This window comes from Vombatus ursinus, unplaced genomic scaffold (assembly GCF_900497805.2).
Source record: "Vombatus ursinus unplaced genomic scaffold, bare-nosed wombat genome assembly UNPS02005459.1, whole genome shotgun sequence".
Taxonomy (NCBI): domain Eukaryota; kingdom Metazoa; phylum Chordata; class Mammalia; order Diprotodontia; family Vombatidae; genus Vombatus; species Vombatus ursinus.
This window is the reverse complement of record NW_020945237.1, coordinates 495835-507116: the sequence shown is the minus strand read 5'-3', so window position 1 is coordinate 507116 and position 11282 is coordinate 495835. Positions and strand designations below refer to the sequence as shown.

Genomic DNA, 11282 nt, shown 5'->3' with positions numbered 1-11282 from the left:
GGGGAAAGCAAGGGATGTTTTGGAAGAAAAGGGAGTTGTCAGGTTTGGTTGAAGCATGGAGAAGTAGGATGGCACCAGATTGTGGAAACCTTTAAATCTCATGTAAAGAAGCTTGATATTTACTTGGTGAGTAATGGGGAGGCAGCTAGGTGTCACAGTGAATAGAGCACCAGGCCTGGAGTCAGGAATATTCATCTTCCTGAGTTCAAATCTGGCCTCAACAGTCTTACTAGTTGTGTGTTCCTGGGCAAGGATTTGCCTCAATTTTCTCATCTGTTAAATGAGCTGGAGAAAGAAATAACAAACCACTCCAGTATCTCTGACAAGAAAACTCCAAAAGGGGTCATGAAGAGTCGGATTTTTGAGCAGATAGTGACCTGACCAGATACATGCATAAATATGATTATCCTGGCAGCAGTGTGAGAGATGGATTAGATAGAGATGGGAGCAGAGAGAGCCTGTGGAAAATGAAAGGCTTATTAAGCAATTACCACAGTAGTCCAGGAGGGTAGGAATGAGAACTTGTACTGGGGCATTGGCAGTGAGACTCGAGAGGAAAAGACAGAGATATGGTACAGTTTTAGGGTTTTGTGTCAAGGTCCTCCATACGCCCATGCCTAATATTCCACCATTAGTGAGTCATTTCTTTTTAGTTCTGTCTCCAAGTTTCTCCCTTAAAAATACAAAAACTCATTGTTGCACATTGTTGCCAACAGATTAGAGAGAATGAATTTGTCACATCCTTTCCCTTCTTATTAGTCAGGACTTGGGAAGGAGGCTATGAAAGGGAAGGAAAGTTGCAGAAAGTTGACGCCGGGAGTTCAGAGCTACAAAGCACTTCTTAATATTGCCAAGGATTAGATATGGTGCTTAATGAATGTGTGGGGAATACTATTTTCATTAAAAAAAAAAGCAAAGTGTCATACTACACATATTGTATAACAGTTGTGTCTATGGCTAGCACATGATAAGATGGCATTTTTTAGTCTATTACTTTATTAGGAACACATGCAGTCACCCCAGATTGTGAGGTATATGCTATTTTATAGGAACTTTCTTTTCTCAGAGAGAATTCAAAGAATTAAAAAGCAAAGCAAACAAAAAAAAATCAGCTCCCCACAACTTTTATTTCACATATCAGGAAACTGAGGCCCAGAGAGGTTAAGTTATTTGTCCAAGGTCACACGGGTAGTGAATGTTAGAGGTGAGATTTGAACCCAGGTCCATCTGACTAGAAAGCATTAATGCTCTTTCCCCTGAACCATGCTGCCTCCCTATCCTTTTGATCCAGACCCATGATCCATTTGTGTTCACCTTCCCTCACTTCCACTGCCTGCTAATCACAGATACCTGTTTTTCCTATCCAGTCTGGGATGTGATTTTGAAGGCACTTACAACCTAATGATGTAAGAATCACAATAAGGAGTCACAACCCATGGCTGTCACCTTCCTGTGTTTTTCCTTGTTCTCCAGGTCTATTCCATCTCATCTCATAGAAGAATACCTCAGTGGCATTATATGAAGACACGCCATTAGGTGAAACAATGGTTCGGAGACCAGTTAGTTCCATAGTCACAAGGAGGAACAGAAACAACAGGGAATGGGAGCACAGTACCCTTTGGGCCCAGAGCAGGGGCTAAGTCATGCTGACATCTGGCAATGAGATGACCTGGTAAGTTTGATAATGTCTTGACAACATTATTTTGTGGCTCACCCATGCTTTGTGCTGTCCAGGTGCCTTGCTTCATTACCCTTAGTTCTGCATCCTTTCATAATAGGTCTCCAAACAGTCCTCAGACCCCCACCTTTGGAGGATTTCTTGTGAAATGATACTTGTAAAAAACAATGGGGATGAGAACATTTAGATCTTCAGTAATTTTATAGTGCTGATTGGAAAAGTTCACTTGAAATATATACAAGTTTATTTTATTTTCGTATACAATGTAACTGTGCATTGAAGAAGGTAGCTCGAAAAACAAATTATCTTACAATCCAATGTATAACACTTACTGCAAAGAATCAGTGTGAAAACATTAAGTAAATTTCCTCGTGGGAACATGGATTATATCAGTAGCATTTACATAGCCCAGGACTTGGATGGCCATCACTGTCTCGTTCTGTTCATTTGGTTTATTGATGAGTAATAGTTAGAATTTCTCTGGAATTATTTAAATTGGCTACATGACTAATACAACATATATAAGACCTAAGTAATTGAATTTCTGTGTAATTGAAGAGGAGAAAATTTGAGACAAAATTTTTAGAAGTGTAAGTGATACATATATTCCCTGATGTGGGGTTTTGTTCCCAATACGAGATGACATAATAGCAGTTACTTAAGGATACAATGCTGGTAGGAGAGTGACTATAACACCAGCTGACAGCATGGGCTTTGGAAAGATTAGAGACACATTGCCATTCCTCTTTAAGCAAATAGAATGACTCATAAATGTTTTTTTCCATCTAGGATACAGTTAATGATGGATTAGGAAGGCCTTGTTTGTGAACAGGTTAAGAATGCTTAAAGGAACACTATTAACACTTAGTAGATTGAAGGTCCTCTTTCTATTGAGTCTTCATTAAGTTAAATATTCTACCTTGATTAAAGCCTTTCGCAACCAAATGTATGAAAATGTGTCTGAATCTCAATATGTAAATACGGATTTTGCATGATTTATATTTCACATTGGTGATTCTATCAACACATGAGGTCTTACTTAAGCTAACACATTATTTCATTACAATAAAGTTATAAACATCCTTAATCAATTAATTTGCTTATTTGCTAATCCAAACCAGTGGCATATATATATGTATATATGCATGTATGTATATGTATATATATATGTATATGGTACATGATTGATTTACATCAAGGATCTCAAAACCATGGGCATGGGGCTTCTTGCTGCATTCCCCAGGTAAAGCAGTGAGCCATTTGTTTAGATGCAATTGGATTAATGAATCTCTGTGAAAAGAAATAGGGTTTTAGGCAGAAGTAGTGCAAGGAGAAGACTTATCAACTTCAAACAAACAAAATTTGAGCTTGAGACCACCAGTCTATAAAATGCATCATGCCTAAAAGATTCAAACAAGAATATATGATGGCAACAGTCCAGAATTAAAAAAAAACAAACCAAAAACCAAAACCGAATCTACTGTAATAGGTGGAAAGCAATCAGAAACCTTTGCTCTCCGTTGGCTTCTCACACACAAGGCTGGAAATGAAGAACCACAGCCTGACCGATCTCAAATGTTCTGGGTCTTTTTTTTTCTTTTTGCCATCTTGATAACCTTTGGCTGCCTAGTCATCTCAGGCTACATTTTAATAGCATCCCCATCTTTATTATCTGTCACCTTATTGATGTTTTTCTCAGATAGGGTTTCTTAAAATCATCACCCAAGATGCTGTTCTTGTTATGGGATACCAGAAACAAGGCAAGGTTTCTTAGCCCAGATGGACAATGGCTCATTCTGAGAATTATGCACATTATAAGAAGAAAAGCCCATTTCAGGGTGAGGGACAGATTGACACTCTGACTGAACATTTATTGACTAAAACCTGAATAGGGAGCCCTGCGATTACTCAAGGGGTGTCAGTTCCTCTTTCCCCTGAAGGAAGGCAGTCTGCTGTCATTTACAAAGCATCGTGGATTTCATGATCCATAGTAGACTGAGTGTGAGATGAACTGGGTATTTCTGAAGCATAAACTTGGAGAAAACTACAGTGTTTGCAGATCCTTAAAGGTCCCCTGCAGGTTTTGAAGAGTTGCTTGATGTATTTTCGGAACTTTTCCCCTAGGAAGAAGTAGATGACTGGATTGAGGCAGCAATGAATAAAAGCCAGGGTCTCTGTGGCCTGGAGTGCATAGTCGAGCTGCATGCCAAAGGTACAGTCCTGGAAAACTTCCAGTTCTACCAGGATCTCCAAGAAGAGCACAATATTGTATGGAATCCAGAACACCAGGAACACGACCATGACTGCAAAGATCATCTTCACTGCCTTGTTTTTTTTGTCATTTTTGCAGCGGTGCAGGGTCTTGATGATCATGGTGTAACAGAAGAGCATGATTCCAAGAGGAATCAAGAGCCCTAAGATGTTGATTTCTAGAGAGCTCAGAACCTTCCAGGTGGTTGAATTCCCAGGGTACTTCTCTTTGCAGTAGGTGTTGTTATTCTCCGTGTAAGATGTACTGAATAACAAGACTGGAAGTGAGGCTAACATGGCCACCGACCATATAACTAGACTTGTAATAACCCCATAGGTCAGAGTTCTGGCTCTCAAAGCAAAAATAGCGTGCACTATTGCCAGGTACCTGTCTACACTCATGAGCATGATGAAGAATATGCCACTGTAAAACCCAACCAAATACATATAGGAGATGATTTTACAAAAGGCTGTTCCAAAAACCCACTGGTCAGCAACATAGTAGACCCAAAAAGGAAGGGAAAAAACAAAGAGCAGATCAGAGATGGCGAGGTTGAGCAGGTACACATCAGTCATAGACTTAAGCCGCTTGTATTTCAGTAGGACCAAAACCACCATGAAGTTGCCCAGCAGACCAAATAGGAACACCAGGGAATATAATGGGGGCAAGAAGAGTTTTCCGAAGTCCCTCACTCCCCCTTTGCTGCAAGGACTGGGGAGGTCATAGATGTAATAGTTGCTATAGTCCAAAGTGGTTTCCATCGCCTCTGAAGTAGACTCAACTGGAAGAGGTGGGAAAAAGAGAAGAATGTATTTATAGTAGTGAAATCAACCAAGGCTACTCTGAATTAAAATAAATAAATACATAACCGTTCATGAAAGGCAGCATGGTGTAGTGGATAGAAGGCAACCTGAAAGTAAGGAAGGCCTGGGTTCAAGACCTGTCTCTGACACATTGTGTGCCCATGGGCAAGTCACATCATCTCTCCATGCCCTATGCAACTCCCTATGACTATACACTGCAGAACAATGCCAGTATGTATCAGTGAAAGGAGATTGCACATCAGGAGTTTCCCACAATGGACCATTCCCCCAGTATTATTTCATGTTCATCCTCATGAATATCATCATTAGACCTTTTACAAGCTGGAAACTCAGATCTCCCTCATGGAGAATACAAGTCAGTATTTCTCAACATAAACTATACTGCAGGCTGGTAAAATGTCTAAATTTCCTGTGAATGATTACTTCTCCCACTGGCAACTCAGCTTTTGGTGACTCAGAGCTTGGGAAGTAGGCAAAGGAAGGAAATGCAAGGGGGAATACCAGGATCCAGAGAGAAAGAGGAGCTGCATTTAAAAAAAAATATGCAAGTTTTAAGCAGTAAGGACTTTTGGTAGTGAAAGTTTTGAGGACAAGGATCAGTATGTTGAGGATATACTTTCATGGTGGTAGGGGGTACTCCGTCCACCACTGCAAATTGCAATCTCTCAATGACTTGGTCTTTAAGACCGTCTTGAAGCACAGGTCTGACCATATCACCTCCCCTCGTCAATAAACTCCAGCGGCTCCTTGTTACCTCCAGGATCAAATATAAAATCCTCTGTTTGGTCTTTAAAGCCCTTAATAACCTGGTTCCTTCCTACTTTTCCAGTCTTCTTACACTTTACACCCCTCCATTTATTCTAGGAACCAGTGACCCTGGCCTCCTTACTTTTCCTCATATACAATGCTCTATCTCCCTACTGCGTGCCTTTTCACTGGCCGTCCCTCATGCGGGGAATGCTTTCCCTTCCCATCTATGCCTTTTGACTCTGTTGGATTTCTTTTGGTTTTAGTTAAACTTTTACCTCTGCGAGATACCTTCCCTGGTTCTCCCCCTGACCTGCTACTGCCTTCTTCCAGAGACTCACTTCAATTCAACCTGCATATATCTTGTTTGTACTTGGTTGTTTGCATGTTGGCTCTCCGTTAGACTGTAAGCTCTTTGAGAACAGGGGTTGTTTTTGCTTTTCTTTGTATCTCCAGCACTTAGCACGGTGTCTGACATTTAGTTAGCATTGAGGAAAAGTTTATAGATTTGACTCTAAGACCATGGCTGTCACCCCAAAATTCATCCCTCTGTCACCAACGTGGTGAGTTTCAAAAATTTGTCACAGAAGACAAGGTGAGAAAGCCCAGGTTTAAGGCATTTTTCTGTCCAAGTTCTACACCATTGCAGTCAGTGGGAAGGGCTGAAAAGAATTCAAAGCCTTCCAGCCAGGTGTTTTTGACAGAAATATGAAGTCACACTGAAATATTCAATACATAACTCATTTGGATATTCTCAGTTCTTAGATAAACTTTCCCCCTACAAATCTGTGCCCCTCCTCCCATCTCTGTAGATGTTTATATATGTAAAGTTGTGTTGCAGCGGCTCATTATGGTATCGACACACAGCCAGTCTCTAAGGTCTTTCCTGGATGAAGGATTTTTGTTGTGCTGACTTAGACTTATGAGGACGCAGGAGAACCTCCATACCATCTTGAGGTATCACAGTGAATTTTTAGTGGAGGGAAGAGCTATAATTAATTAGATGATTTTTTCTGATGTGCAGGTCTGATGATGTCACTCTGCCTGCTCAGTGCTCTCCGTGGCTCCTTATTACTTCCAGCATCAAACATAAACTTTTTGTTTGGAATTTAAAGCTCTTTATAACCTGGGCCCTTCTTACCTTTCCAGTCTTCTCCAACTTTACTCCCCTCCATGAATTCTATGAGCAGCTAGGTGGTGCAGTAGATAGAGTGCCAGCCTCCTCTTCGTGAGTTCAAATCTGGTCTCAGACACTTGCTAGTTGTGTGACCCTGGGCAAGTCGCATAACCTTGTTTGCCTCAGTTTCCTCATCTGTAAAATGAACTGGAGAAGGAAATGGCAAACCATTTCAGTATCCTTGCCAAGAGCAAGTGGGGTCATGAAGAGTCAGACACAATTGAAAAACAACTAAAAAACAGCAAAGAACGAATTCTACAGTACAGCCACCCTGGCCTCCCTGTAGTTCCTCCAGTACAAGACTTCATCGGTCATCTCCTTGCCATTACACTAGTTGTCCTCCACACTTGGAATGTTCTACCTCCTAATTTCTGCCTTTTAGTTCACCTGCCTTCCTTTAAGACTCAGATTTGCTCTAATCCGACTTACTCTAAGAAGCCTTTCACCTATCACCGGCTAGTGACTTCTCCTCTTGGAATGTCTTCCATCTACTTTGTTTGTAGCTTTAAACTGTGCTAAAACTTATGGCACATCTCAAACTATCTTGTTTCTCTCCAGTCATTTGCTATTAATTATTATTCATTAGACTGTGAAGGAAGAGGCTTTTTGCCTTTCTTTGTATCCCCAGCACTTAGTGCAGTGCCTGACACATAATAAGGGCTTAATTAATACCAGATGATTTGGCTTAATTTGAAATAGCCCAAATGAGACTGAGGACAATGGAGTTGTAGCTTTAGAACAAGAAGGGACCTTGGAGATTGGTCATGCTTTCATTTTATAGATGAAGAAACTGAGGCCCGAAAACTTTAGATGACTTGTCCAGGTTAACCCAGGTTTACCCAGATCTAGCATCAGAACCCAGATGTTCTGATTTTAAATCTTGCACTTTTTAACTTTTTTTTCACTATTCCACACAATTCTTTTGGAAATAATTGAGCTAAATTCAGAGGGGTTGTCAATGGGAAGGCGACTATATGGGACAAGAGTGGGAATCCAGTCAATGGGATAATTTTAGTACTCATTATTTTGAAACTTTGGGGAGCTCTCCCAGCAATGAAATATATAAGCACACGTGTGTGGGCAAACATGCACACGCATACACACACACACACACACACACACACACACACACACGCACAGCCACACATTTAAGGAGGCAGAAAGGAAGTCAGACCTTTATATACTAAGAGCTGGAACAAATCTTGCTGCCATGTAAACCAACCCTGACCTGAATTATGATTTCCTTCTCCAGCCTTCCTGACAAGTGGTTGGCTAGCTTTCACTTGGAGACCTGCAAAGCCAGGCAGGGGAGCTCACTAAAATTAGGTGGTTTGACAAACTAGAGTTCTTATCACCTTGTATGGTACTTAGTCATATTTAACACCAGTCAGCAAGTTAGCAAAGGTGAAAGGAGAAATCAACCGACTGAGGCTTTTCGCTAGGCTGGTTAGGAAGAAAACCTGCAGGTTTTATCATAGTCTTCATCTGCTGGGGAGGGGGAGGGCTTGAAAGAGGAGGGGAGGCACAGAGAGCAGAAAATGGACTCTTCTTTCTTAACCTCACAACTCAAAGGTGTACCTCTCTTCCTGGAAGAGAATATAAATTGAGATTTTGTAACTTGAGTCATCTGCATTGTGGGATATGTTACAATGGGACAGTGGGGCCTCCTTTGGAGTCTACATTCCCATTACTACCCCTAAGGACACTGAAGGAAACTCCCCCCTCCCTGCTATTGTCCTGCATTCCTAAAGCCCCCTATTTCTCAATTTACATATTCTCAATTTGTTTAGAGTCAAGTATGTGGCATGTTGTTGAGTCATTTTTCAGTAGTGTTCAACTCTTTGTGACCCCATTTAGGGTTTTCTTGGCAAAGATATTGGAGTGATTTGCCCTTTTCTTCTTCAACTGATTTTACAGCTGAGGAAACTGAGGCAAACAAGGTTAAATAACTTGCCCAGTCACACAGCTAGTAGGTGTCTGAGGCTGGATTTGAACTCATGAAGATGAGTCTTTCTAATTCTAAGCCCAGTGCTCTGTCCATTGTGCCACCTAGCTCCCATATGTGACATAGTGAGTAGAATGTCAGACTTGGAATTAGGAAGGTTTGAGTTCACATCCTGCCTCAGACATTAGCTGAGTGACTCAGGGAAGTCACTTAATCTTTCTCTGCCTCAGTTTCCTCATATGTAAAATGGGATAACAATAGCCCCTACCTCACAGGATTGTTGTCAAGGGTCAAATAAGACATCACACATAAGCTTCTTTGTAAATTTAAAGCCCAATAGAAATATTCATTGTGGTCATTATTATTTTAGCCAAATTCACTTGCTGTACATTTCCTGCAATCTCCAAGTCAAGAGTTTCTACTGACATCAAAGTACATCATGCTATCTTTAAAATGCAATTTGATACAGATTCCACCTACAGAAAATTAATATTTGTATTTAACTGTAAAACTTTTGCCTCATTCTCTATGGTAGTTTATTCAGTTTTATGTTTATTCATTGATTTGTTTGGTCATTTGTTTCCCAAAAGGGCAAATCCTGCTGAGAAATAATTCGAATGACATACGCATGCCACATCAGGGTTTGCCGAATGCTTAGTTGATACAGATGTGCCCATCTTTAGTTGGGGCTCCTATAGCACATAGAAACAGCCTTCTCAGCATGTGTGTATAAGGGAATACATTATATTATGCAGTTAGAGGTAATTTAAGTTATTTGTGCATATTTGCCAATGGCTGGACTCTGGTATCTCCCAGCAGGCAGTGCATACCCCATAATACCTCATCATTTGCCCTCAAGAGAATTTAGATGAAGTCATAGGAAGATAGATTTCTATCTGGAAGGGACTTTCAAGCTCACCTCATCTAACCAGCCTCATCTTGGAGATAAGGGAGCTGTGGGCCATCAAGGTTAAATGACTTGCCCCTTCAGGTAGCTTGCAAGTGATAGAGATGAGATTCAGATGCAGTATGGAAGGAACCTCAGGAATCATCAAATCCAACCTTTCACTTCCATCTTAGAGATGTGGAACCTGAGGCACAGAGAAATTAATTGGCTTGCCCAGAGCTGCATAGCCCGTAAGTATCCGAGGCTGGATTCAAATCCAGGCCTTCCTGACACAGAGTCTAATTCTCTAACCACCACACAATGCTGCCTTTGACTTCAAATCCAGCCCACTTTCCCCAGCCCCATGCTGCCTGAGAGACCCTACACATTAACAATAGTTGTGACCAGTCAGGGAATGAGACAAACACATTAAGTCAGGCTGAGGAAGAGATTACTAAAATGAAATGGTTTGGTAGCCATGTATTTCAAATTAGGTCAAAGAACAAAAGCTCAGTAGGTCAGCAAGGGAGCAGCAGTAAAGAAACTTTGGGAATGGGTAGTTTACAAGTTTACTGTGAAGTGTGAGCAGGGCTGAGCTAGTTGTCATTTTCAATGGGAAAAATAAGTTTATTTGGCAAATGCGTGCATGAGTGCTGTGGGTGGACAAATAGCCTGCATGTGTGTGTGTGTGCAAATGCGTGTGTGCATTAATTCAGAACGGATAATGGGGCCCTGGTGGGTATATGTGCATGCTGTATATGTGACTGCAAAAAAAAAATGGGCCTTGCAAGTAGATAGGAGCTAAGAATAGGAATGTACCCTATAGTGAGCCCTATAGTGACCATATGAGTACAAAGTCTGGCTTGTGCCTGGGTGTGTAGGCTACCCATAGAAGGTCCCTGTGCATACAACACATCCAACAAAGCTTGCACATTGTTCTATCTGAGTGGGTCCAATGAAGGTGTGGCAGATGTGTGTGTGCACCCAACCATTAAAAACAAATGAGATAATTGCACGTGTATAACCTATATCTTATTGCTTACCATCTAAGGGGTGGGGTGGGGGTAGGAGGATAGAATTTGAACTTAAACCTTTAAATTAAAAACTTTTAAAAATTAAAAAACTTAAAATCCTAAGGGGGAGAAAAGAAACAGGAAACGTTCATTTCCTTCCTACCTTGTCTTTTGCCTATGGCTCCAAGGACCAGGCTGCTTCAGGTTTCCCAGTCGGTGCTACACTTGCTCAGAAAGCTGGGTGCTAAATATGACTGGATGTCTTTGAAGGGATATGGCGCGCTTCCTGTGATGAGCCAGTCACCTTAGTCAAAAGTCTTATCAGAGGAGAGATCTAGGCTTAGCTAAGATGGGCTTTTTCTGTCTTCATCAGTGAGCAAACCTGCCCCAGGCAAGTGGGAGGAAGCTCCTTAGAACCAGTTTCATCAAACTGGGCTCCATCCTGTACAAGGATGCTACAGAGAGCATGGGCATTTTTGATTCTTCACATTTGTTCTTCTGTTATTCTATTTTTTAAATTAAATCTTCTTTTTAAATTAATAATATTTCTTTTATCTCCCACTGTCCCATTGTAACATATTCATAGTCAAGAAAAATAAATTCCCGCATTGATCATGTCCAGAATTATATGTCTCATTTTGTGTATTTATTCCATCAGGGGGTGGGTGGCACGCTTCATCATTAGTCCTTTGAAATCACAATTGATCATTGCACTGATCAGAGCACTTAAGTTTTTCAAAGTTATTTGTCTTCACAATGTT

The 11282-nt window shown here is 41.0% G+C and overlaps 1 protein-coding gene across 2 annotated transcripts; it reads right to left on the bottom strand.

Moving 5' to 3' along the window:
- Positions 1-1156: 1156 nt before the first annotated feature.
- Positions 1157-10770, bottom strand: CCR4 (C-C motif chemokine receptor 4). 2 transcript variants are annotated; one of them, XM_027847876.1, is made up of 2 exons: positions 10685-10770; positions 1157-4710 (listed from the first exon to the last, which is right to left on the bottom strand). In XM_027847876.1, the coding sequence occupies exon 2, from the start codon at positions 4688-4690 to the stop codon at positions 3638-3640; it is 1053 nt and encodes a 350-aa protein (XP_027703677.1). In that variant the 5' UTR covers positions 4691-4710; positions 10685-10770; the 3' UTR covers positions 1157-3637. The 2 variants fall into 2 exon arrangements, with proteins under 2 accessions (XP_027703677.1, XP_027703676.1); XM_027847875.1 differs by lacking the exon at positions 10685-10770 and adding an exon at positions 6642-6676.
- Between the last annotated feature and the right edge of the window lie 512 nt (positions 10771-11282).

Coding starts and splice junctions, on each gene's coding strand:
- CCR4 (XM_027847875.1), bottom strand. CDS start 6,675: ATGGAGGGGAGTAAAGTTGGAGAAGACTGGAAAG. Junction 4,711..6,641: donor AGTTGGAGAAGACTGGAAAG/GTAAGAAGGGCC, acceptor CACCTCTTCCAG/TTGAGTCTACTTCAGAGGCG.